This window comes from Hemiscyllium ocellatum, chromosome 1 (assembly GCF_020745735.1).
Source record: "Hemiscyllium ocellatum isolate sHemOce1 chromosome 1, sHemOce1.pat.X.cur, whole genome shotgun sequence".
In the NCBI taxonomy this organism is placed as follows: Eukaryota; Metazoa; Chordata; class Chondrichthyes; order Orectolobiformes; family Hemiscylliidae; genus Hemiscyllium; species Hemiscyllium ocellatum.
In genome coordinates, this window is record NC_083401.1 from 48716130 (window position 1) to 48744079 (window position 27950).

Here is a 27950-nt window from a genome sequence, read left to right on the forward strand (position 1 = left end):
TTATACACTTAATGGTAAGGTCCTAGGGAGTGTTGCTGAACAAAGAGACCTTGGAGTGCAGGTTCATAGCTCCTTGAAAGTGGAATCGCAGATAGATAGGATAGTGAAGAAGGAGTTTGGATAGTTTTCCTTTATTGATCAGAGTATTCTTCCCACCCTACCTCTTGCAAAAATGCCATCCCGTATTCCCAATTACTCCGCCTCTGCTGTATCTGCTCCCAGGAGGACCAGTTCCATCACAGTACACACCAGATGGCCGCCTCCTTTAGAGACCGCAATTTCCCTTCCCACGTGGTTAAAGATGCCCTTCAACGCATTTCGTCCACATCCTGCACCTCCGCCCTCAGATCCCACCCCTCCAACCATAACAAGGACAGAACGCCCCTGGTGCTCACCTTCCACCCTACCAACCTTCGCATAAACCAAATCATCCGCCGACATTTCCACCACCTCCAAAAAGACCCCACCACCAGGGATATATTTCCCTCCCCACCCCTTTCTGCCTTCCGCAAAGACTGTTCCCTCTGTGACTACCTGGTCAGGTCCACGCCACCCCTACGACCCACCCTCCTATCCCGGCACTTTCCCCTGCCACCGCAGGAACTGTAAAACCTGCGCCCACACCACCTCCCTCACCTGTATCCAAGACCCTAAAGGAGCCTTCCACATCCATCAATGTTTTACCTGCACATTTACTAATATCACTTATTGTATCCGTTGCTCCCGATGCAGTCTCCTCTACATTGGGGAGACTGGACGCCTCCTAGCAGAGCGCTTTAGGGAACATCTCTGGGACACCCGCACCAATCAACCACACCGCCCTGTGGCCCAACATTTCAACTCCCCCTCCCGCTCTGCCGAGGACATGGGCCTCCTTCGCCGCCGCTTCCTCACCACCAGCCGCCTGGAGGAAGAACGCCTCATCTTCCGCCTCGGAACACTTTAACCACAGGACAGCAATGTGGACTTCAACAGTTTCCTCATTTCCCCTTCCCCCACCTCACCCTAGTTCCAAACACCCAGCTCCGCATTGTCCCCATGACTTGTCCGGACTTGTCCTACCTGCCTATCTCCTTTTCCCCCTATCCACTCCACACTCTCCTCCCTGATCCATCACCTTCATCCCCTCCCCCACTCACCCATTGTACTCAATGCTATTTTCTCCCCACCCCCACCCTCCTCTAGATTATCTCTCCACACTTCAGGCACACTGCCTTTATTCCTGATGAAGGGCTTTTGCCCGAAACGTCGATTTCGCTGCTCCTTGAATGCTGCCTGAACTGCTGTGCTCTTCCAGCACCACTAATCCAGAATCTGGTTTCCAGCATCTGCAGTCATTGTTTTTACCTTATTAAGTACAGGAGTTGGGAGGTCATGTTGCGGCTGTACAGGACATTGGTTAGGCCACTGTTGGAATATTGCGCACAATTCTGGTCTCCTTCCTATCGGAAAGGTGTTGTGAAACTTGAAAGGGTTCAGAAAAGATTTACGAGGATGTTGCCAGGGTTGGAGGATCTGAGCTTCAGGGAGAGGCTGAACAGGCTGGGGCTGTTTTCTCTGGAGCATCAGAGGCTGAGGGGTGACGTTAGAGGTTTACAAAATTATGAGGGGCATGGATAGGAGAAATAGACAAAATCTTTTCTCTAGGGTCGGGGAGTCCAGAACTAGAGGGCATAGGTTTAGGGTGAGAGGGAAAAGATATAAAAGAGACCTAAGGGGCAACTTTTTCATGCAGAGGGTGGTACATGTATAGAATGAGCTGCCAGAGGATGTGGTGGAGGCTGGTACAATTGCAACATTTAAGAGGCATTTGGATGGGTATATGAATAGGAAGGGTTTGGAGGGATATGGGCCGGGCACTGGCAGGTGGGACTAGATTGGGTTGGGATATCTGGTCGGCATGGACGGGGTTAGACCAAAGGGTCTGTTTCCATGCTGTACATCTCTATGACTCTATGCTGATTATAACTCCAGCTGGAGGTGCTCCCCCCGCCCCTCTGAACCAGTCTGCCCACCGACTCCTAAACCTTCTCCAATTTCTATCAGCATCAGTTTACCAGGTCTCTTTTTAATGACAAATCTGACCAAATTCTGCCTTAATGTCAGACAGTCAATCTTGCCTCATTTCTGGAATTTAGCTCTGTTGTATACGTACCTGAATGAAGATTGGACTGAGATCTGGAGCCAAATGGTCTCTTTAAAACCCAAACTGAGCAGGGTGCTGGTGAATAAGGACCATTTGATAGAAACATTGAAGTCCATTTCTATCATTCATCTGATGATTTGATACTTGATAAGTTGATTGGTTAGTTATTGTCCACTTTATCAGCTAGATACTGGAGTTGCAGCCATACTGGAACTGCTTGGCTTGGACCACGATTGGTTGTAGGGGGCAACAGTTCAGTACTGCAGCCACAGTGTTGTCGATGCCCGGAGCCTTTGCAGTAACAGGATCAGAAGTGAAAGAGAGAAGTAATAAGAGGCTCTTGTGCAATATTAAGGCAAGTCTGGATCGGTTGTGCTTGATGGTCAGGTTTTGCACTGTGGACTCAGCGTAATTTATATTCAAGAACAGAAAAAGCATCTCAAGTCTGTGGCTTCAAATTAATCACCAGGGTCGGAACTAGATCACCATTGTAAGCTCAACAGCAAATGTCAATGCATACAAGCAATATCATTGCAGATATCACATGGGATGAATTGAATTAAATGAAGTTTGGTTTCTATGTTGTTGGGGATCCAATGAAGAGGCCAAGATGAATAATTTATTTGGCATTTCTGGCTGAAAATATTTGCAAAAGTTTCAGCCTTGACTTTCATATTCACGTACTCGTCCTTATTCTCCGCCCAACCTCCCTCTCATTGTGGATGGAGATTTTCACAGAGTGTGGTCCTTCACTAAGTTGTTTGATTGTCCACTATCACGTGTGACCAGATGTGGAAAAACTGTAGCATTTGAGAATATTGGAATGCTGAAGGCTTTATCTTAGTGTTGAAGTGTCTGGTAATAACTTTTCAGATTAACTGTGCTGGGTTATACATTGTCGGTGAGTACACTGCATCATAACATGCATGTTGCAGGAGAGCCCACCTCCAGATCACGCCTGCCCTGCTTTAATTATTCAGGTAACTGTTCTTTAATTAGTCTGAGGCTTCCATCAGTTTCCAGAAAGAAATCCTGTATCTCAAAAGTGCCATCTACTTGGAGGCCTGCAGCACCAAACATGAATCGTGGTCTCTTCTGGTGCTGCAAGTAGGCCGAGGAGGTTATGCTGAGCAACTGATGCAAAAATCTGAGATCGAAAGGGATGTGAGAGTGGGGAGACATATAGAGCAGGGCAGTTGAGAAGGAGTGAGTATGTAGGGAGGTAGAACAGTGGGAGGGAGTGGCACCAGAGGTCCAGAAACAGCTACCACATTCCCACCCTCTGACTGGTGAGTGACACGGAGACTTAAATTTGTCAGGCTGGGTGTTGAGCACTGGCTTTTCAGGCTGCCCATTAATTCAGTGTGGCAGTGGAATGAATCTCCTAATAGAATATTAATTCCCAATTTGATGCCATTAATTGAGCTTCTGGAGGGTGGCCAGCCCAACAGCTTCCCCACTGCTCAAAGTAACTTGGGATCAGTGATTGAGGTGGGCAAGGAAGTCAGTGGATATGCTTCCTTCATTTATAGATCCAACCATCAGCTTTCCCATCTGTGCATAGTCTATAAAATTCAGCTTTATATGATTATATAGGAAGGTAAAGCTTCACATATTTAAATTGTGGTGAATTTTGCAATTTGTACTAATCAAATTCATGGACGGGGGCAAGAAAGTGTCTTGTCATATTGACCCTTCCCATTTTCATTTACTAATCAGAAATGCAGATAGCCTCATCTGCATTCCAAATCAGTCACTTAAAGCTAGTGGATAATTTACAAGTTATGCTTTTGCAAGTACATATCCTTTTGTTCAGTAAATTACCTAAATCTTTGTGTAATTTGTGATTTTTTTTCTAGTTGCTAATGTGTGGTCTTGGAGATGTGGATGTCAATGACTGGCGGCAACACACTGTTTATAAGAACAACTACTGCACAAACCACCCAGTCATTCAATGGTTCTGGAAGGTAACGTGTGATTAAACATTTAATCCTGGTACAACAGTGAGCAGTCTTCAGTCTTTGTTGAAACTGTTCCTCTGCTGTACATAAATATTCACATCACTGTAAAGTTACTCTTAAAATAAGTTTTGCATCCCTTAGTTTCTGTATTTTAATTTTTTGTGTTTTTTTTTAAAACAAATGTTTCCTTAGTAGGCACATATGAATTTATTGGAGTGCTGATATTAAGTATTATCTTGGATAGAAGGTTCTGCATTCCTGAATTCTGTTGACTAAATTTAGTTGGAGAAGCTGTTCTTCACATGAAGCAGTAAACATCATTCTCAATGAAGAGTGACGCTAACAAAAAGTGCAGGTAGCAAATGTCTGCATTCTGACACTTAATTAACTGATAACCCAATCTTGATGGAGATCTCGGACATTACACTGCAAGTGTTGTATTAGTATAACGTTTTCTTTTTACAGATAAAACAGTGAGTTGGATGATAATTGTTGCTTTTCTTCTGTCACTTTTTTATCTTTGGAAAGTATAGCCTCCCATTTATCACCAACATATGGACCTGAAAGTTTTCCAGACCCTGAACACTTTTATGGATTTAGATTCCAGAATTGTAAGGCTATTGACCTTACATCTTGTTAAATTATAGCAACAATAGCAAGGCTTTTGGACATTATTGTCAAGTTGAAATTGCTGCTATCCACAAGTGTGGCAAAGGCAACTCAATTATTTTTACTAGAAAACATCTTAATATATCGCAGGTAAATGCCAGTTGTGACATTTTTAAAATATAATCCACCATGAATGAGTAACCAAGGAATTAAAACACTTATACACCCTGTTTTCCATCTTGTTATGCCTGTGCTATAAATATTGAAATTGTGCAGCTCAGGGCCTTGTCTACTTTACTTTCTGGATTCCTTTTTAGCCCCATACATTGAAAGGTTAATATTTTGGACAGTGCTATTAGTAGGTCATTGTATCCAGTTAGAGTGAAGTGATTTCTGGGTCAATAAAGCATCAGGTTAACGTGACTTCTACTAAGTCGAACTTTCAAATGTTCAAGTCCAATCAGTTTTACACATGTGGCAGCCAGCCCATCTGGCAATATTTTTGAAGATGATGTGGAAATTGAACCTTGAAAATGTGTTCTGGTATTTCTAAAATTATTAATCTATATTTACATTTGAAATTCTAGAGATTTGGCTCCTATGGCTTCTCTTCAAAATACCATAAAAGAAAGGAGCAGAAAGGAATGGGCCTTCTCGCCCATTGATTCTGCTCTGCCATGTAATCAAGGCTAATATGTTTCTCAACTCCGTTCTCTTGCCTTTTTCCCACAACCCTTGATCCCCTTACTAATTAAGAACCTATCTATCTCAAATACAATCCATGACTTGGCTCCCACAGCCTTCCATAGCAATGAGTTTAGCACATTGACCAACCTCTGGCTGAAGAAATTCCTCCTCATCTCAAACATCTTCTCACATCCACTCTATATCCAGGCCTCTCAGTACTCTGCGAATTTTAACACAATTGCTCCTCCTCCTAAATACTATTGAGTACAGACCAGAGTCCTCAGTCGTACCTCATATGACAAGCACTTCATTCCAGTATCATTCATATAAACCTCCTCGGGACTCTGTCCCATAGTAACACGTCGTTCCTTAGATATGGGGCCAAAAACTCTCAATATTCAAAGTGCCATCTGAACAGAGCTTTACACAGCCTCAGCAGTACGTCCCTGCTCTTGTATTCTCGCCCTCTCAAAATGAATGCTAGGATTACATTTGCCTTCTTAACTGCCAACTGAACCTGCATGTTAACTTAAGAGAATTCTGAACGAGGACTCCCAAGTCCCTTTGTGCTTCACATTTCCAAAGCCTTTCCCCATTTAGAAAATAATATATGCTTCTATTCTTCCTACCAAAGTGCATGACCTCACACTTTACCACATTAGATTCCATCTGCCACTACTTTGCCCACTCTCCTAGCCTGTCCAAATCCTTCTACAGCCTCCCTGTGTCCTCAACACTAGCTGTCCCTCCACCGATCTGTGTCATTTGCAAACTTTTCAACAATGCCGTCATTTCCTTCAGCCAGATTGTTAATGTATTACCTGACTAGTTGTGGTCCCAACACTGACCCCTGTAGAAGTCCTCTAGTCATTGGCTGCCATCCTAAAAAAGATCCCTTTATCCCCATTCTCTGCTTTCTGCCAGTCAGCCAGTCCTCTATCCATGCCAGTACTACTGGAAATCCAAATACATTATGTCCACTGGCTTCCTTTTCTTTAACTTACTCATCATTTCCTCAAAGAATTCTAACAGATTTGTCAGGCATGATTCTTACCCCCCCCCCCCCCCCCCCCCCCCCCCCCTACACACACACAGACACACACAGACACACACACACACACACACACACACACACACACACACACACACACACACACACACACACACACACACACACACACACACACACACGCGCACACGCGCACACACACACGCGCACACACACGCGCACACACACACACCCCCATGAAAGCCACTCTGACGCAGTATTTCAGTATTCATGATTTGGAGATGCCGGTGTTGGACTGGGGTGTACAAAGTTAAATATCACACAACACCAGGTTATAGACCAACAGGTTTAATTGGAAGCACATAGCTTTCAGAGCGACACTCCATCAGGTGATAGTGGAGGGGACTATCGCCTGATGAAGGAGCAACGCTCCGAAAGCTAGTGTGCTTCCAATTAAACCTGTTGGACTGTAACCTGGTGTTGTGTGATTTTTAACTATTTTAGTATGTACTTCCAAAGTACTCCACACTCTCAACCTTAATGATGTACTTTAAAATCTTTCCGACAACTGAGGTCAGGCTAACTCGCCTGTGGTTTCCTGTCTTGTACCTCCCTCCCTTTTTAAATAGGGGTGTTGTATGAGCCATTTTTCAGTCCTCTGGGACCCTCCCTGACTCCAGTGATTCCTGAAAGATTACCAGAAATGCCTTTGCAATTGCCGTAGCAATCTCCTTTAGAATTCTGGGATGTAGTCCATCTGGTCTGGGTGATTTATCCACCTTCAGAACCTTTCAGCTTCCCCAGCAACTGTTCCTTCTTGATGGCCATTGCACTAATCTATCGATGCTGATTCTCTTGAAATTCAAGTATGCTGCTCGTAAAAACTGACGCAAAGTACCTATTCAATTCCTCTGACGTTTCTTTGTTCCTCATTACTACTTCTCCAGCCTCAGTTTTCAGCAATCCAATGTCCACTTTTGCATCTCTCTCACCTTTTAGATATACAAAAAAACTCCTACAGTCATCTTTTACATTTCTAGCTAGCTTACTGTCAAATTTCATCTCCACCTTTTTTTTAAGTTATCTTCTGGTTTTTAAAGGCTTCCCAATCCTCTGGCATCCTACAAATCTTGACTATATTGTATGTTTTTTCTTTTGTTTCTATGATGTCCCTGACTTCCCTCGTCAGCCATAGTTGCTTCATCCTCCCCTTAATATGCTTTAGATTAGATTACTTAATGTGGATTCAGGCCCTTTGGCCCAACAAGTCCACAACGACCCGCCGAAGCGCAACCCACCCAGACCCATTTCCCTACATTTACTCCTGCCCCTAACACTACGGGCAATTTAGCATGGCCAATTCACCTAATCTGCACATTTTTGGACTGTGGGAGGAAACCGGAGCACCCAGAGGAAACCCACGCAGACACGGGGAGAATGTGCTATTTCCACACAGTCAGTCGCCTGAGGCGGGAATTGAACCCGGGTCTCTGGCACTGTGAGGCAATAGTACCTCATATGACAAGCATATGTGGCCATGTTTCTTCTTCCTTGGGATGGATTTCTGCAGTTCCTCCTGAATTACTCCCAGAACCTCCTGCCTTTACTGCTGTACCATCGTAGAATATAGAATATAGAACATTACAGCGCAGTACAGGCCCTTCAGCCCTCGATGTTGCGCCGACCTGTTATACCAATCTGAAGCCCATCTAACATACACTATTCCATGTACGTCAATATGCTTGTCCAATGACGACTTAAATGTACTTAAAGTTGGCGTATCTACTACCATTGCAGGCAAAGCATTCCATACCCTTACTACTTTCTGGGTAAAGAAACTACCTCTGACATCTGTCCTATATCTATCACCCCTCAATTTAAAGCTATGCCCCCTCGTGCTCACCGTCACCATTCTTGGAAAATGGCTCTCCCTGTCTACCTGATCTAACCCTCTGATTTTCTTATATGTCTCTATTAAGTCACCTCTCAACCTTCTTCTCTCTAACGAAGACAGCCGCAAGTCCCTCAGCCTTTCCTCATAAGACCTTCCCTCCATACCAGGCAACATCCTAGTACATCTCCTCTGCACCCTTTCCAAAGCTTCCACATCCTCCTTATAATGCGGTGACCAGAACTGTACATGGTACTCCAAGTGCGGCCACACCTAGTTTTGTACAGCTGTAGCATAACCTCATGGCTCCGGAACTCGATCCCTCTATTAATAAAAGCTAAAACACTGTATGCCTTCTTAACAACCCTGTCAACTTTCAAGGATCTGTGTACCTGGACCTGAGATCTCTCTGCTTATCTACACTACTAAGAATCTTACCATTAGCCCAATACTTTGTATTCCGGTTACTCCGACCAAAGTGAATCACCTCACACTTGTCCACATTAAACTCCATTTACCACCTCTCAGCCCAGCTCAGCAGCTTATCTATGTCTCCCTGTAACCTACTACATCCTTCATCACTATCCACAACTCCACCAACCTTAGCGTCGTCTGCAAATTTACTAACCCACCCTTCTACACCCTCATCCAGGTCGTTTATAAAAATGATGAACAGCAGGGGTCCCAACACCGATCCTTGCAGTACTCCACTGGTAACTGGACTCCAGGATGAACATTTTCCATCAACCACCACCCTCTGTCTTCTTTCAGCAAGCCAATTACTGATCCAAACTGCTATATCTCCCACAATCCCATTCCTCTGCATTTTGTACAATTGCCTACTGTGGTGAACCTTTTCACATGCCTTGCTGAAATCCATATATACCACATCAACCAGTTTACTCTCATCTCCCTGTTTAGTCACCTCAAAGAACTCAATAAGGTTTGTGAGGCACGACCACCCTTCACAAAACTGTGCTGACTGTCCCTTATCAAATTATTCTTTTCTAGATGATTATAAATCCTATCTCTTATAACCTTTTCCAACACTTTACCAACAACTGAAGTAAGGCTCATTGGTCTATAAATACCAGGGTTGTCTCTACTCCTCTTCTTGAACAGGGGAACCACATTTGCTACCCTCCAGTCTTCTGACACTATTCCTGTAGACAATGACGATTTAAAGATCAATGCCAAAGGCTCGGTAATCTCCTCCCTGGCTTCCCAGAGAATCCTTGGATAAATCCCATTCGGCCCAGGGGACTTATCTATTTTTACACACTGCAGGATTTCTAATACCTCCTCCTTGTGAACCTCAATCCCACCTAGTCTAGTAGCCTGTATCTCAGAAATCTCCTCAACAACGTTGTCGTTTTCTAGAGTGAATACTGTTGAAGAGTATTCATTTAGTGCTTCCCCTATCTCCTCTGACTCCACACACAACTTCCCATTACTATCCTTGATTGGCCCTAATCTTACTCTCGTCATTCTTTTATTCCTTAAATACCTATAGAAAGCCTTAGCGTTTACCCTGATCCTATCTGCCAGCAACTTCTCATGTCACCTTCTGGCTCTTCTGAACTCTCTCTCTTTAGGTCTTTCCTGGCCATTTTGTAACCCCCAAGCACCCTAACTGAGCCATCACATCTCATCCTAACATAAGCCTTCCTCTTCCTCTTGACCAGAGATTCCACTTTCTTCGTAAACCACGGCTCCCGCGCTCTACAGCTTCCTCCCTGCCTGACAGGTACATACTTATCTAGGACACATAGGAGCTTTTCCTTGAATAAGCTTCACATTTCTAATGTGCCCATCCTATGCTTCCTAAATCTTGCCTAATCGCATCATAATTGCCTTTTCCCCAGCTGTAACTCTTGCCCAGTGGTATACATCTATCCCTTTCTATCACTAAAGTAAACATAACAGAATTGTGATCGCTATCACCAAAGTGCTCACCTACTTCCAAATCTAACACCTGGACGGGCTCATTACCCAGTACCAAATCTAATGTGGCTTTGCCCCTTGTTGGCCTGTGTACATACTGTCAGGGAGCCCTCCTGCACACACTGGACAAAAACTGACCCATCTATAATACTCATACTATAGTGTTCCCAGTCAATATTTGGAAAGTTAAAGCCCCCCATGACAACTACCCTGTCTCTCTCACTCCTATCGAGAATCATCTTTGCTATCCTTTCCTCTACGTCTCTGGAACTATTCGGAGGCCTATAGAAAATTCCCAACAGGGTGACCTCCTTCCTGTTTCTAACTTCAGCCCATACTACCTCAGTTGACGAGTCCCCAAACATTCTTTCTTACTGTCCTTGACCAACAATGCCACACTATCCCCTCTTTTACCATCTTCTCTGTTCTTACTGAAACATCTAAATCCTGGAACCTGCAACAACCATTCCTGTCCCTCCTCTAACCATGTCTCTGAAATGGCCACAACATTGTGGAAGGATGTGGCAGGTTCCAGCGGATGTGGGCGGCACAGTGGCAAAGTGGTTAGCACTGCTGCCTCACAGCGCCTGGAGACCCGGGTTCATTTCCCGACTCAGGCGACTGACTGTGTGGAGTTTGCACGTTCTCCCCGTGTCTGCGTGGGTTTCCTCCGGGTGCTCCGGTTTCCTCCCACAGTCCAAAGATGTGCGGGTCAGGTGAATTGGCCATTCTAAATTGCCCATAGTGGCAAGGGGTAAGGGATAATGTAGGGGTATGGGTGGGTTGCGCTTCGGCGGGTCGGTGTGGACTTGTTGGGCCGAAGGGCCTGTTTCCACACTGTAAGTAATCTAATCTAATCTAGATAAGCTGCAGAGCTGGGCAGAAAGGTGGCAAATGGAGTTCAATGTAGGTAAGTGTGAAGTGATTCACTTTGGTAAGAGTAACAAGAAGATGGAGTACTGGGCTAATGGTCGGATACTTGGTAGTGTGGGTGAGCAGAGGGATCTTGGTGTCCATGTACACAGATCTCCAAAAGTTGCCACCCAGGTAAATAGTGCTGTGAAGAAGGCTTTTATTGGTAGAGGAATTGAGTTCCGGAGTCCTGAGGTCATGTTGCAGTTGTATAAGACTCTGGTGTGGCCACATCTGGAGTATTGTGTGCCATACTATAGGAAGGATGTGGAGGCACTGGAACGGGTGCAAAGGAGGTTTACCAGGATGTTGCCTGGTATGGTAGGAAGATCATATGAGGAAAGGCTGAGACACTTGGGGCTGTTTTCATTGGAGAAAAGAAGGTTTAGGGGTGACTTGATAAAGGTGTACAAGATGATTAGGGGTTTAGATAGGGTTGACAATGAGAACCTTTTTCCACGTATGGAGTCAGATATTACAAGGGGGCACAGCTTTAAATTAAGGGGTGGTAGGTATAGGACAGATGTTAGGGGTAGATTCTTTACTCAGCGAGTCGTGAGTTCATGGAATGCCCTGCCAGTAACAGTGGTGGACTCTCCCTCTTTATGGGCATTTAAATGGACATTGGCATATGGAGGAAAGTGGGCTAGTGTAGGTTAGGTGGGCTTCGATCGGTGCAACATCAAGGGCCAAAGGGCCTGTACTGCGCTGTATTTTTCTATGTTCTATTGAAGTCCCAGGTATCAACCCATGCTGCAAGTTCACCCACCTTATTCCGGATGCTCCTGGCATTGAAGTAGGCACACTTCAAACCAACTTCTTGGTTGCCGGTGCCATCTTGCGTCCCTGAAACTTGATTTTGGACCTCCCTACTCTCAACTTTTTCTATACTTGAAGTATAATTTTGGTTCCCATCCCCCTGCTGGATTAGTTTAAACCCACTCCATAAGCCTTAGCGAATTTCCCCGCCAGGATGTTGGTACCCCTCTGGTTCAGATGAAGACCATCCTGCTTGTAGAGGTCCTACCTACCCTAGATAAAGCCCCAATTATCCAAGAATCCAAGACCCTCCTTCCTGCACCATCCTTGTAGCCACGTGTTCAACTCCCCTCTCTCCCTATTCCTTGCCTCACTAGCACGTGGCACAGGCAACAAACCAGAGACAAAACTCTATTCGCCCTAGCTCTGTTTCCATCCTAGCTCCCTGAATTTCTGCCTTAAATCCCCATATCTCTTCCTTCCTATGTCGTTGGTGCCTATGTGGACCACGACTTGGGGCTGCTCCCCGTCCCCCTTAAGGATCCTGAAAACATGATCAGAGACATCAAGAACCCTGGCACCTGGGAGGCAACACACCAACCGTGAATCTCTCTCGTCCCCACAGAACCTCCTATCTGTCCCCCTAACTATGGAGTCCCTAATGACTACTGCTCTGCTCCTCTTCCCCTTTCCCTGAGCAGCAGGGACAGACTCTGTGCCAGAGCCCTGTACCCCACTGCTTTCCCCTGGTAAGTCATCCCCCTCAACAGTATCCAAAACAGTATACTTATTGTTGAGGGGAATGGCCACAGGGGATTCCTGCACTGCCTGCCGGTTCCCTTTCCGTCCCCTGAGTGTAACCCATTTGCCTTTTTCTTGTGCCTTAGGAGTGGCTACCTCCCTGTAACTCCTCTCAATAACCCCCTCTGCCTCCCGAATGATCCGAAGTTCCTCCAGCTCCAGTTCCCTAGCACCGTTTTTGAGGAGCTGGAGTTGGGTGCATTTCCCACAGATGTAGTCAGCAGGGACACTAGTGTGACCCTTACCTCCCTCTGCAGGAGGAACATTCAACTGCCCTAACCTCCATTCCCACTATTCTAAATTCCCAAAGAGTCAGATGAAAAAATAAGGAATAAAAAAAAACTCATTACGTTACCAATGTGACGCACAGGTACTTTTTTTTTGGTTAGAGGAGGAGGATGGGTGGGAGACACTACCCAAGTAGTGTTTTGAGTAACGCAACCACACAAATATGTCTTCCCAGAAGTCCTTCGCTCCTCCCTCACTGCTCTGGCAAAATGGAGGCCCGACTCCCGAGCTAAGTCCCTTTTAATGTGGGAAAACTCACACTTCCTGGCAGCCCTCGCTTCACCTCTCCTTCTCTCCTCGCCGCTCTGGCAAAATGGAGGCCCTCCTTGCTAAGCTCCCCGTCAATCAATCCTGATCAGCTCTTTCCTCATTTTTTTTTCAGTTATCTTTACTCAGTTGAGCAAATTATACAATGAATGGAAGAGCCTTGGGAACAGTTGATGGGCAGAGAGATCTGGGAGTGCGGGTTCATTGTACCCTGAAGGTTGCTGCACAGGTGGATAGAGTGGTCAACAAAGCATATAATATGCTTGCCTTCATTGGACAGGGTATTGAGTAAAGAGCTGGCAAGTCATGTTAAAATTGTACAAGACATTGATTCAGCCGCATTTAGAATATTGTGTACAATTCTAGTTGCCACATTACCAGGGTGCAGAGAAGGTTTAAGAGGATGTTTCCTGGTATGGAAGGTGCTGGCTATGAAGAGAGGTTGAATAGGTTAGGTTTATTTTCACTAGAAAATAGGAGATTGAGGGGGGACCTGATTTGAGGTTTACAAAATCATGAAGGGTATAGACAGAGTGGATAAAGACAAGCATTTTCCCCTGATGAAGGATTCAATAACGAGAGGTCATGCTTTCAACGTGAAAGGTGGCAAGTTTAAGGGGGATACACATGACAAGTACTTCACAGAGAGGGTGGTGGGCATTTGGAACGCATTGCCAGCAGAGGTGGTAGAGGTAGGCATGGTTGATTAATTTAAGGTGCCCCTGGACAGATCAATGGGTAAGTGGGGAGCAGAGGGATACAAATGCTTAGGAATTGACCGACAGGTTTAGACAGTACATTTGGATCGGCTCAGACTTGAAGGGCCTGTTCCTGGGCTGTAAATTTTCTTGGTTCTCTTTGTTCTTTGTACATCTGGTTCCAGTTTTTCCCCCTCAAATTGCAGATTGAATTCTGTCATATTATGCTCACTGACCCCTAAAGAATCTTTCACCTTCAGCTCTCTAATCAAATCTGCCAAATCCAGAATTGCCTGCTCTCTAGTGGGGCTCTACCACATACTGATCCAAACGAAACCATCTCATAGACATTCCACAAATCTTTCCTTGAGATCTGCTACCAACCTGATTTTCCCAGTCCATTTACATCTTGAAGTCCCCCACGATTACAGTAATAGTCCTTACCTAATGCATTTTAGAGCCATAGAGTTTTAGAAATGTACAGAACGGAAACAGACCCTTCAGTCCAAGCATCCATGCAGAACAGATATCTTTAATCTAGTCCCATTTGTCAACATTTGGCCCATAACCCCCTCAATCCTTTCTATTCATAAACCCATCCAGATGCCTTTTAAATGTTGCAACTGTACCAGTCTCCTCCACCACCTCTGACAACTCGTTTCATACACACACAACCCTCGACATGAAAATCTTTCCCCTCTCACCTTTTAACCTATGCCCTCTAGTTCTGGACTGTCCGACCTTGGGGAAAAGACCTTGGCTATTCACCTTCAACTGAAAACAGCTCCAGCCTATTCAGCCTCTCCCTATAGCTCAAACCTTTTCTATCTCCTGATTTATTTCCTTTGTCACATCCTGACGGCTGTTAGGAAGCGTATACGTAACCACCATCAGGGTCTTTCTTTCCTTTGTAGTTCCTCAACTCTACCCACACAGATTCCACACCTTCCAACTCTATAATCACTTCTCGCTTTTGTTTTAATTTCATTTCTTGCTAACAAGAAGGCAAACCCACCTCCTCTGCCCATCTGCCTGCCATTTCAATAGTGTGAATCCATAGATGTTTATTTCCCAGCCCTGATCTCTTACAACCATATCTATATGATACCCACAACATTATCCCTGCCAGTTTCAATCTGTGCCACAAGCTCATTTGTCTTTTTTGGTGGTATACTGTGTGCATTTAAGTATCACACCTTCATCCTGTATTGATTGCCCCCTTCTCATAGTTGTCCCCTATCTGCTGTGCCTGTAATTCGATTCCTGAGACTTTTCAAACTGCCTGTCCCATTACTTGTTCTGGAAACTGGAATAATCTCTGCTGAGTCCTCTCACACCTTTTTTTTTACTATATTCATAATATTTCATGCAGTTGAACCCACCCTCTCATTTAAATCCCTATCCACAGCCCTAATTATGTGACTCAACAGGCTTCTGGTCCCAGCATGATCTTAGTGGAGCCAATTCCATGGGAACAGCTTCCTCCTTCCTCAGTACTGGTGCCAATATCCCACAGATTTGAACCTGTTTCTCTAGCACCAATTTTTGACCCATGTATTTACCTCTTTGATCTTGTTGACTGTATGCTAATGGTTCTGGTAGTAATCCAGATATTATCAGCTTTTCGGTTCTGCTTTTTAATTTTGCATCCAAAGTGCAGCGAAAACGTCGATTTCGCTGCACTTTGGATGCTGCCTGAACTGCTGTGCTCTTCCAGCACCACTGATCCAGAATCTGGTTTCCAGCATCTGCAGTCATTGTTTTTACCTTTTTAATTTTTCTCCTAACTGCTCATATTCCCTTAGCAGAACCTCTTTCCTGTTTGTACCTATTTTGTTAGTACCTACATGGACCACAACAATGGGATCTTCTCCTCCCACTCCAAGTACTTCTGCGGCCACATGAGGTATCCTGAATCTGAATACCAGGCAAGCAACACATTCTTCATGACTCTCAATCCTGGCCACAGGATATACTATTTCTCTTTTCTCCCTGCTCTTGAATGGATTGCTGTACCATAGTGCTATGGTCAGTTTGCTCATCTTCCCTATATCCTCTGCCTCCATCCACACAGGGAGCAAGAATCTCAAACCTGTTAGAAAACCTCGAGCTGAGGCTCAGTCAGCACAACCTGAAAGTGCTCTTTCAGTGAGTGCTGCTGTGAGGTGATGTAAGTTATGCATCTAAATCATGTGTTGAGCTTTGCCATGACCATAATTGAGGGTGATTTTAAAGGAAGGGGAAAACAGCAGAATTCTTTTAAAATTGATCATTCTTTTTGCTGATAATTTTTGCAAAACTCCTGTGAGTTAACTTGTTTAATTATGCAAACTTTGGAAAGAGACGCAATTGAATGACTTGTGCCAAAATAAATCCCTTGCAGCGTCTGCTGTTTTCAAAATTGTTATCAATCAAATCTGTCCCTCTTATCAGTGCTACATTCTGTCCATAATTTTGTTTTCACTTGATTGTCAAACAACAGAGCGGCACAATGGCTCAGTGGGTAGCACTGCTGCCTCTCGGCACCAGGAACTCAGGTTTGATTCCAACCTTCAGGTGACAGTCTACAGGGAGTTTGCATGCTCTCCGTGTCTGAATGAGTTTCTGCTGGGTGCTTCGGTTTCCTCACATTACTCCAAAGATGTGCAGGTTAGGTGGATTGGTCTTGCTAAATTATCCATAGTGTTCAGGGATGTGTAGGTTAGTGCGTTAGCCATGGGAAAGGCAGAGTTACTTGCGGAAGGTGGGTCATGGTAGGACGCTTTTCAGAGGATCATTCTGGACTCATTGGACCAAATGGCTTGTTTCCACACAGGAATTCTATTGTTTTCTAAGAGAGGTTTGGAAGTATTTCACGAAACCTATATGATCACATTTGCCAAGTTCTGTGTTGCAAACAGCTGTAACCTGAGTTTGATTTTTCGGCTTGTAAAAACAAAACTTTTAAAAAATGACTTTATATAATTTCAATGGAAATGAATTTTCTCTTAATTCATTCCTATTGGTGAGGTAATCACTGGCTGGCCAGATGGCAATTAAGAGTCAACCATATTGCTGTGGGGTCTGGAGTCACATGTGAACCAGACCAGGTAAGACTGGCAGTTTTCTTCTCTAAAGGACACTAGTGAATTCATGGTCATTGTTAGACTTTTAATTCCAGATTTTTATTGGTTTGACTTTTATTTTGACAAATGTTACAAAATATTATGTCCTGCATAAGCAATTTGGAAATGATCCTACCAGGATCATAGGTATTTGAATGGACCACAGTATTTATTTAAATTCAGAGTTTACTGACCCAAGTTGGGCAATTTTTCTTAATACAGTTATTAATGACGTGGCTGACCGAAACTAACCTTTTATAAGAGGAGTTTATTGACTGAAAGAACAAATTGGATATTCCCTTGTAAAGTCATTTGAGGTGCAGTTACTAACCCTAGTTAACAAAAGATTCCTTCTCAATGTATCGTTTTCTTTACTTTTTGATATGAATGTACTTGTTGAACCAATCACAATCAGGAATTAGCAAAACTCAGTCACCACCCCCAAAACATAATATAGGATCAGCTGAAGCTTTACCACCAGCTATTTAGTTGATAACTCCTAAGTTTGTCCAGTGTCTGCAAATCTGTTTTCGCCTATCTCCTCATCCCTACCTAAGTGCAAGTTGAATGGCAAATTATCCCTTTAAATATACCTGACTCACAGAAATTAGGCAGATCCTCAAGTCAGTTAAAGATCAGATTGACATTTTGTGATAAAATCCCAAGTACATTCAGTGTTCAGTGAAATTTCTTTGAATTGACAATTAATGGCTTTTTTTAAGAGCATAGGTTATAGGGGAGGTGAGGGCCAAATGATATTATCATTAGACTATTTGTTTACAGACCCAAGTAATTGTTCTGGGGACCTGAGTTCAAATTCCACTATGGCATATGTGGAGTATGAATTCAGTAAAAAACTGGAATCAGAAGTCTAATGATAGCCATGAAACTATTTTGAATTGTTATTAAAAACCCATCTGGTTCATTAAAGTCCTCCTTACCTGTTCTGGCTGTGGTTGACTTTTAATGACACCCTGGGCAATTAGGGATGGGCAATACATTCTGGCATTGCCAGTGACACCAATGAAACAAATGATGACATTGCGTTATATCAAAGGTGATGACAATAAGTAAAAACCACAACTGGTTTAAATCATCCCATATTTTCTTTATCTTAGGATCACTGATTTGTTTGTTATGCATCACCATGTATTTTCTTGTGGGATAGTGCTTTTTGTTTGATTAGATTAGATTAGACTTACAGTGTGGAAACAGGCCCTTCGGCCCAACAAGTCCACACCGACCCGCCGAAGCGCAACCCACCCATACCCCTACATTTACCCCTTACCTAACACTACGGGCAATTTAGCTTGGCCAATTCACCTGACCCGCACATCTTTGGACTGTGGGAGGAAACCGGAGCACCCGGAGGAAACCCACGCAGACACAGGGAGAACGTGCAAACTCCACACAGTCAGTTGCCTGAGTCGGGAATTGAACCCGGGTCTACAGGCGCTGTGAGGCAGCAGTGCTAACCACTATGCCACCGTGCCGCCCACAATGTTTCGTTTTGCATACCATTTTTTTAGGGAACATTAGGAGTGTTAAATGATGGAAAGATGTATTTATCCAACTCATAAATCTGCATCAACAATCCTTCGCACTTTGCATTTCAGGCCATAGTCACTCAGTGCATCCAACAATTTTCTCATTTCACCACTGGTTCCTTTGTAAATGACCTTAAATCTATCCTTGGGTAAGCTAGTTGAAGCTCAAGGAATTGCACCAAAATATTTGACCTAATTATGAAATTTGCTGAACAGTAGGAAACAGAATAATGAACAGCTACTCTTAATGGACCGAATATGACTGATCTATGATGGGATCTTGATTATTCCCTGTTTATTAATGATGTCACGATAGATGCATTTACAAATATTCTAATGACATAAAGATAGGTGATATAGTAACCATATAGATGGAAGTGGAGCATCACAAATACTGATGGATAAGTGAATGGAAAAAGCTAACAAACACATTTCAATATGAACAAAGATGAGGTCACCCATTTTGAATCCTAAAATTGTTATGTCAAGAGTACTTTCTGAATGTTTCTAGCTTTTCAGCTAGCCAACTTGTTTTAAGTTTGGAGAAAATTCAGAAATTTGAAGTGCAAAGAGACTCGCGAGTTCTAGTCCAGAATTCTCTCAAGGTAAACTTGCAGGTTGAGTCAGTAGTTAGGAAGGCAAATGCAGTGATAGCATTTATTTTGAGAAGACTTGAATATAAAAGTAGGGAAGTACTTCTGAGGCTCCATAAGGCTCTAGTCAGACCACATTTAGAGTATTGTGTGCAGTTTTGAGCGCCATATCTTAGGAAGAATGTACTGGCCCTGGAGGCGTATTCAGAGGATGTTCACGAGAACGGTCCCAGGAATAAAGATGTTAGCATATGGGGAACGTTTGAGGACTCTGGGTCTATACTTGGAGTTTAGAAGGATGAGGGGGATCTAATTGAAACATACAGAATACTGAAAGGACTGGACAGAGTAGACATTGGGAAGGTGGTTCCATTACAGGAGAGACTAGGACCTGAAGGCATAGCCATAGTGTGAAGAGAAAACCATTTAGAACGGAGATAAGGAGAAGCTTCTCCTTATCCAGAGAGAGTGATGAATCTATGGAATTCATTGCCACAGAAGGCTGTGGAGAACAGGTCATTGAATGTTTAAGACTAAGATAGGCTCTTGATTGTCCAGGGGCTCAAGGGTTCCAGGGAGAAAGCGGGAGAATGGGATTGAGAAACTTACCAGCGTCAATGGGCTGAATGGCCTAATTTCTGCACCTATGTCTTAGTCTTATGGACCTCCAGAGGGATTTGCTGGAAAAGCGCAGCAGGTCAGGCAGCATCCAAGGAGCAGGAGAATCGACATTTCGGGCATAAGCCCTTCTTCAGGCTTATGCCTGAAACGTCGATTCTCCTACTCCTTGGATGCTGCCTGACCTGCTGCACTTTTCCAGCAGCACATTTTTCAGCTCTGATCTCCAGCATCTGTTGTCCTCACTTTCTCCTAGTCCAGAGAGATTTGGCAAGGTGGGAAGGGTGTCAGGGAAAGGGGGTGAGACACGGTAATGTCATAAATGAGTACAGAATATAATTAAAAAGCCTAAAAAATGCTCATCTTTCCGTTAGAGAATTAAAATACAAGTGGCCAAAGACATGCTTCAGCTATTTAAAAACGTGGCCAGACCACACAGAGAATTTTGAAAAGTTACAGTCAGTAAATCTTTGGAAGGCTGTATTCTAAATGGATGGGTTGCAGTGCACTTCGAATAGAATGATACTTTGACTTCATATTATGAAGAGCAGAATGCAAACCATCATTACATTTCCCAGAAATTAGAATGTTAAAGGTGATTTGATTGAAATAGTCGACATATTCAGGAGAACAGAGAGGTCCGATGGAGAGAAACTATTTGTGCTTGTCTGGAATTCCTGGGCATGTATGTAACAAATTGGAACCAGACTTGAAACTGGGAAACACAGTTTTGTGCAAAGGACAGTAAAAGTTTGGAATGCTATTCTCTGGCTGTTGGTCCTAGTTATTTAAATTTAAAACTCAAGTTGCTGGACTTCTGCTAATCAAGACATTAGGGATATTGGGAGCTTTGATTAAATTGTTATTGGAACTTGACATTCAAAAGTTCGTTCTAACTACTGTTTGTAATTATTTAAAGACACCTCCCTTAACTTTAACAGAGTTTAGTATAAACAATAGCTTTGGCAACATTTTGCTGTTGTAGGTTTGCAATTTTTTTCACTAATATATTTGAATTTATTGATTTTTAATGTGGAAGATGAGACAATTTTGTTGAAGCATAATGTGTTTTTAGCAAAAAATATTTTCTTCTGATTAGATATTATTGGCGAGATGAGGGCGTAGGATACAGATTTAGGATTCTGATTTTTGAATGTCACTTTTCATCTCTGCTATGAATAGTGAAGACCAGTGCAGTTTATTGTGATTGCTTTGAGTGACATAAGTCTTCTAGGAGAAAGTGAGGACTGCAGATGATGGAGATCAGAGCTGAAAATGTGTTGCTGGAAAAGTGCAGCAGGTCAGGCAGCATCCAAGGAGCAGGAGAATCGACGTTTCGGGCATGAGCCCTTCTTCAGGAATGAGGAAAGTGTGCCAAGCAGGCTAAGATGAAAGGTAGGGAGGAGGGACTTGGGGGCGGGGCATTGGAAATGCGCTAGGTGGAAGGAGGTAAGCGTGGCTGAAGAGCTTCTGGGCAGAGGAGATGCAAGTGTCAAGTTCACAAAAAATCCATCAGCAGTGATAAGCCACAATCTACTTCACAAACAAGATACATCATATTTGCTGTTGCAATTTCTGTGCTGTTCACTGAGCGATATTCTCCTGCCTACAACATTGCATTTACTTTGTTCCATTGTGCAGTGATTGTTATGTTTCACCCACCATTACCGGAGTCACCACAAAAGTTAATTATTTTGAAAACTATGCAAAATACCCAATTTATTTATTTCTTAGACCCTGGTTGACAGAAAGCATGGATCAGGTTTCTGTACTTTGCAATTATTATTTATTGCAAATAAGACCGTAAGTAAGGATATCCACTGTCAACACACAATCCTAATTAAAACTCTAACTTCCTCTTTACATACACAAACACTTGGTGGGGGGGAAAGAAACATTAATGTTATGGGCAGAGGGAAAGATTGGGAAAACAATTCACGGGGCTGTGTTCACAGGGTTTGCTGTGTTGAATTTTGTGTTGATCAGAACGCTGCTTCTCAATCTTCCTTCTCTGATAGTTTGACTGGTTTGCAGGCGGCACTGAAATGACAGGTTTCCACTTATAAAAGTTTTTGAACAAATAAAGGTAACAGTTGACTAGAACTGGAAAGGGGAAACTGTCTATTTTCAGGTTTGAGATGCTTTTCACCACGGAGTAGAGATTACTCTGATCTGTGCGGAGATCCGATGGCTTCTGCCAAAATATTCATAAACTCAAGTTATTCAGTTACCTGGGAGCCAATCACATAATGGTGGACAGAAAGCCTTTGTCATTGGTCTGTAGACTAGCGACTAGCTAGCAATCAGCTGCTGGTTGCCAGCTAAAGTTCAATTGTATAAGCGCCTGGTCTCCAACTTGTCAATAACAAGACTTCCACCAGTGCTTGACAAAGAAGCTTCGTTAGCAGTCCTTCCAAAGAGTGTCAAGTTACTTTTAATTTTTAAAAGCAGTGCAGCAATGCTTCAACAGATCTTGGTTTTTTAAAACAGTTCTTGTCCCATTTCAGTCCACAAACAAAATGTAGAGAAATAAGAAGTTTCAATTTACCTATGATTATCTCTCTTCATCAGCAAGACAGCTGGTGTGTAGCACTTTCTGGTGTGTTCCTGTAATCGTGTAAATTGTTCTGAATATCCACTAATGAGAACTTTTAGTGTTAGGAGACCGATATCTTGGGTCACTGAATAGTGTTGCTTTTGAATTTGAATCATGGTAACCTGATGATAATCAAATGTTTGTTGAAATATGCTGACTTAATTGCTTTCCAGTAATAAAAATAATTTCATCATATGAGGAATCATTACAGCGGCACTCCTGAATGGTCTCCCACATTCTACATCCACCATGAACTGAAACCCTTTCCCATACCTCCTTAAACTTGAGGACATTGAAAATGTTGCTGCCTATGCCTGAACTTGCAGCAAGTCCTGTTTCCCTATCACCACTATGCTTATTGACCCCTAGTTCCTTGAAAGTGGAGTTGCAGATAGATAGGATAGTGAAGCAGGCATTTGTTATGTTTGCCTTTATTGGTCAGAGCATTGAGTATCGGGGCTGGTAAACTTGAGGACATTGAAAATGTTGCTGCCTATGCCTGAACTTGCAGCAAGTCCTGTTTCCCTATCACCACTATGCTTATTGACCCCTAGTTCCTTGAAAGTGGAGTTGCAGATAGATAAGGATAGTGAAGCAGGCATTTGTTATGTTTGCCTTTATTGGTCAGAGCATTGAGTATCGGGGCTGGGAGGTCATGTTGCTGCTTTAGAGGACATTTCTGGAATATTGTGTGCAATTCTGGTTTCCCTGCTATAGGAAAGATGTTGTGAAACTTGAAAGGGTTCAGAAAAGGTTTACAAGGATGTTGCCAGGGTTGGACGGTTTGAGCTATAGGGAGAGCCTGAATAGGCTGGGGTTGTTTTCCTTGGAGCATTGGAGGCTGAGGGCTGACCTTATACAGTTTTATAAAATAATGAGAAGCATGGATATGGTAAAATAGACCAAGTCTTTTCCCTGCGGTGGGGAAATCCAGAACAAAAGGGCATAGAATTGGGGTTAGCAAGGAAAGATTTAAAAGGGACCTAACGGGCAACTTTTTCATGCAGCGGGTGATGCATATATGGAATGAGCTGCCCAAGGAAATGGTGGAGGCTGGTATAATTGCAACATTTAAAAGTCATTTGAATGGGTATATGAATAGGAAGGGTTTAGAGGGATATAGGCCAGGTGCTGGCAAATGGGACTTGATTAGTTTAGGGTATCTGGTCAGCATGGTTGACTTGGACTAAAGGGTCTGTTTCCGTAATGTACATCTCTGTGACTGCTGTCAAGAAACATCTCAATTCAAAAATTATCATTGTTCTCAAATTTCTTCATGGCTTTACCCTCCCTTTCTTTGTTAACCTCTTACTGGCCCACAGCTTTTCCAAATTAAGTGTGCTTTTCTAAATGTTGTCTGTTGTGCATCCTTAATTTGAATTATTTCACCATTGGTAACTATGCCTTCAATTGCCTCACTCCAAGATCTAGAAAAATCTCCCTACACCTCTGTACACTATGATTCACTTTGCTTCTTTTAAATAATCCTTAGAACCTATCTCTTTGAATAGGCTGGGGCTGTTTTCCCTGGAGCATTGGAGGCTGAGGGCTGACCTTATAGAGGTTTATAAACCTTTTTCACTAACCTATCCACCTGCAACTCCACTTTCATGGAACTAGTCAATAAGCATAGGCGTGATAGGGAAACAGGACTTGCTACAAATTCAGACATAGCAAAATTTTCAATGTCTTCAAGTTTAAGAGGTTCAGGAAAGGGTTTCAGTTCGTGGTGGATGTAGAATGTGGGAGACCATCCAGGCCTCATTACATTAAAGACTATATATAAATATAAATTGTCACTGCTGTTATTGGGTGAAGTACCTGTATGTTGAAGTAGTTGATGATTTGATAATGGCCAGAATTTTTTATTAACTGCTGACTTTTATTAATTCTGCTTCCTACTTTCTTGATTGTTTGTTTGTTTGTTTGTTTGTTTGTTTATTTCTCCCAATCTCTAATATCTCTAGGCTGTGTTACTGATGGATGCTGAGAAACGTATCCGACTACTACAGTTTGTTACTGGAACTTCAAGAGTGCCTATGAATGGGTTTGCTGAATTGTATGGTATGTGATTTTGTTCTTGCTATATATGGAACTTTAGTCCTCAGGTTTTAATTAATAAATTTTACTGTATGTGTGGATAGAACATTCCATGCATCAACCCATAAAATTTATATTTGTAGACTATAGTATAGTAATTGTACTTTTGTAAGAAAATATGATTTATTTAGCCAAATTTGTACTTTTTTAAAGAAAATTAATTTAGTGATATGTATTCTGCAGCAAAGACTGCTCTCTTTTGGTCATTCTAGCTGCCCATCAGAATGTGGGGGGTATTCGCTCAGTTTGTTTTTATATATGGTTCTAAGATGATAGGGAAACTTGTTCTTAAAAAACTTGTACTATACTAACTGATATTTCCATATAGGTTCCAATGGTCCTCAGCTGTTTACAATAGAGCAGTGGGGAACGCCAGACAAATTACCAAGGGCTCACACATGGTAAGATCGGTAATGTTATTAAATGCATTGATTGTGTCAAAATTATATATATTGCCTCTCTGTGTTCTTACCAAAATAGATCACTCTACACTTTTCTGCCTTGACTGTTACCTGCTCTGTGTCTAACCACTTCATTAGGTATTTACATCTTCTTGAAATCTATAACTACCTTTCTCCATGTTAGTAGACTTACAAGTTCTATGTCAATTGAAAATGCTGTACCCAAAGGTTCACACCATTACTACATATGAAAAATCACTGGTGGATTGAGTAATAAATATTGAATGCCATTTCACCTTCCTGCCTGAAAAATAGCCATTCATAACATCTCTCATTTCCAGTTACCACGTCATATCCATGCACTTTATCAACATCTTTTTAAAGTCCCACGTTCAAATATACGATAATATGACATCTATGTCACTAGTAATTGTGAGGCCTAGAATGTTTTGACTATAGCAACTGATGGTTTTAAATTCAGTTCATTAATTCCAGCTGGAATAAAGGGTTAGTGGTGACTACATTGCCACAAGAGCCCATATAGCTCATTAATCCGTTTGAGGGAAGGAAATCTGCTGTCTTCACCTGGTCTGACCTACATGTGACTCCCTGCAACCACATTCTTAACTCTGAAATAGCCTAACGACTTGCTCATTTGAGCCAAACTGCTGTTCTAAAGGATAGCCTTTTAGGGCATTCCTTACCACACAGGCTGCTTCAGTTCAAGAAGGTGGTACGCTACCACCTTTTCAGGGAATTAGTGATGAGCAATAAATGCTGGTATCGCTAGCAATTCCTGTGCTCTAGAGTGAATTAAAAAATAAACTACTAACCTCATCCACCTTTTTGTTTTCTCTTCAAGAAAAGTCAATGAAGTTAATATTACTTGGTGGGTGCAAAGGAGTTCTAATGAGGGGACCTTGCATTCTCAAAGGTCATCAGACTTTCCCATTGCTGGATTTATTATTTTACAACCTTTTAAAATAAAATAAAAGTTAGAAAAGAGAGCAGGTTTTTGTATTTGCAGGGGCCTTAACCCCAGAGAAGTATTCATGGCCTTTGAGCTAAATGGCTTAAAAATTACTTAACTGGGCTTTTCTTTAGGTGTATCAGAGGAGAAATGAAAGAAAAAGCTGCTGTAGTAAGTCATTTCCATTCCAAAAAATGAAAATTGTTATTGTCAGAGTCTTCATTTTGTAAAACAAATTAAAATTAAGATTATACTTTTGACTTGTAGCTCACTAGAAAACTACCTGTTCAAGTTGCCTGGTTATTTGCAAGTGATGCAACAGCAAAACTTGCCATTTTTAAAATCTTTTTGATTAACAAACACACACCCATCACCTTTGTGTTGTTGCCTAATAGATTTTTAATGACAAACATTTATTCTCCTGTTCACAGCTTTAACCGCCTTGATTTGCCACCTTATGAATCTTTTGAAGATTTACGAGAAAAACTTCTAATGGCAGTGGAAAATGCTGAAGGATTTGAAGGAGTAGATTAATTGACTGCAGTTGTGGTCAACAGAATGCTGCTTATAATTTTTTTAGAGATAGGAACACTTTACCAGTGGTATCAATATAATTGCACAGTGACATTGGTACATGGAACAAATTCTTCTATGTTAATTCCTATTTCAAGTTTCTGGAAGGCTGAAAAATTCAAAACTGACTCTCCAGCCAACAATAATAAAAGAAGGAAAGTGGATAATGTATGGATGAAAAGTGCATTTCAATAGAATTTAACTGTGTATTAAAATTGTTCTTTAAAGAATCCAACATTTTACCAACTTTGTAATGAAAGTGAATCGGAACTATCACTTTCACAGGTATAGTATTATCACTTTGTTTACTCAATGGATTGCAAACTAACCAGTTATATACAGATCCCTCTAATTAACTCAGTTAAAAGGCACAATCTGTTAAGCGATTAAATATTTAATTCACATTTTTCTCTCAAATATGCTTATATTGTAGTGTATTGATATTTTCACTGTGAAATGTTTGTGCCTCCTTTACCCATCAATCATGGTCAAAAGCACTTTTTAAATTATTGATGATGTAGATTAATGCCTTGCTAGAATATGAAAACAGAGGTAGTGTTATTTTTCTTTAACAGAATTGTTACAAATGAGCATAAATGGGATCTCAAATGCAAATTACAGTAACTGGTGTCAATTTTATTTTTAATGATCAGTTCCATTTTGCTAAGTAATCTAAACCTGGTTATCCATTGAGCATTCAATGAAATAACATTTGCATTATGAAGACTGTCAAAACAACTTGAGATATTCTGTTAAAATGTTACCTGAATTTTCCTCCCTTTTTGGAGTAAGGTGACTGTTATCTGATATGGTAAAGCAAATTACAGTAACATGCCTGTGACATATCTAGCATGCCTGTTTAAATCCTTAGACTGCCGGTGGGTCCAGGATTTGAGTGCAGGCTGGATCTTGAACTTTAATCTTACTCATTGCAAGAGGTAAAATAGTACACAGTGATTAAGCTACATGAATTTCATGAGTCATTTTATTGTATTATTTACTAATTTCAAGATGTAATGCCGACTAACTTAAAATAATTAACACTATAGACAAGCCAAACAAAAAGACTTGATTACTCTTTAAATAACCACTAGCCTTTGCTTCTGTTTCTTTAATGACCTAATCTGCCTATTTTGTTTTTATCTTAGACTTTTGTACAGACTTTATTTCTTGATCACCTTTCTTCTTTTTATAATTTACCCAGTGAATTCCACTTCCTTCCTCCCAGCACCCATTCTAAGGTCAGGAGAATTTCTTTTTTCTTTAAATCCATTCAATTAGCTTAAAATTGGTTCTTTTGAGCTGATTTTAACTAAGCAAATAGAAAATGATGTCAATGACCAGATGGACAGCATAGAACAATGCAACAAGTTTGAAGGGGACTCTGATAAATGCGTATCTTCTGTGATAACCTCCTTTCCACTCCGATAATTTATATCTCAAACCTTCATGATGAAAGCTAACCACTACCAATCA

At 42.1% G+C, this 27950-nt stretch overlaps 1 protein-coding gene across 5 annotated transcripts in view; it reads left to right on the forward strand.

Moving 5' to 3' along the window:
* Nucleotides 1–26891, forward strand: part of nedd4l (NEDD4 like E3 ubiquitin protein ligase) — a 464330-nt gene extending 437439 nt beyond the window's left edge. For all 5 annotated transcript variants that reach the window (XM_060852432.1, XM_060852504.1, XM_060852582.1 and 2 more), the window contains 4 exons: nt 4006–4113; nt 24398–24494; nt 24859–24931; nt 26333–26891. In XM_060852432.1, the coding sequence (XP_060708415.1) occupies nt 4006–4113; nt 24398–24494; nt 24859–24931; nt 26333–26435 (381 nt within the window). In that variant the 3' untranslated portion in view covers nt 26436–26891. The remainder of the gene's footprint in view (nt 1–4005; nt 4114–24397; nt 24495–24858; nt 24932–26332) is intronic.
* The last annotated feature ends 1059 nt before the right edge of the window (nt 26892–27950 follow it).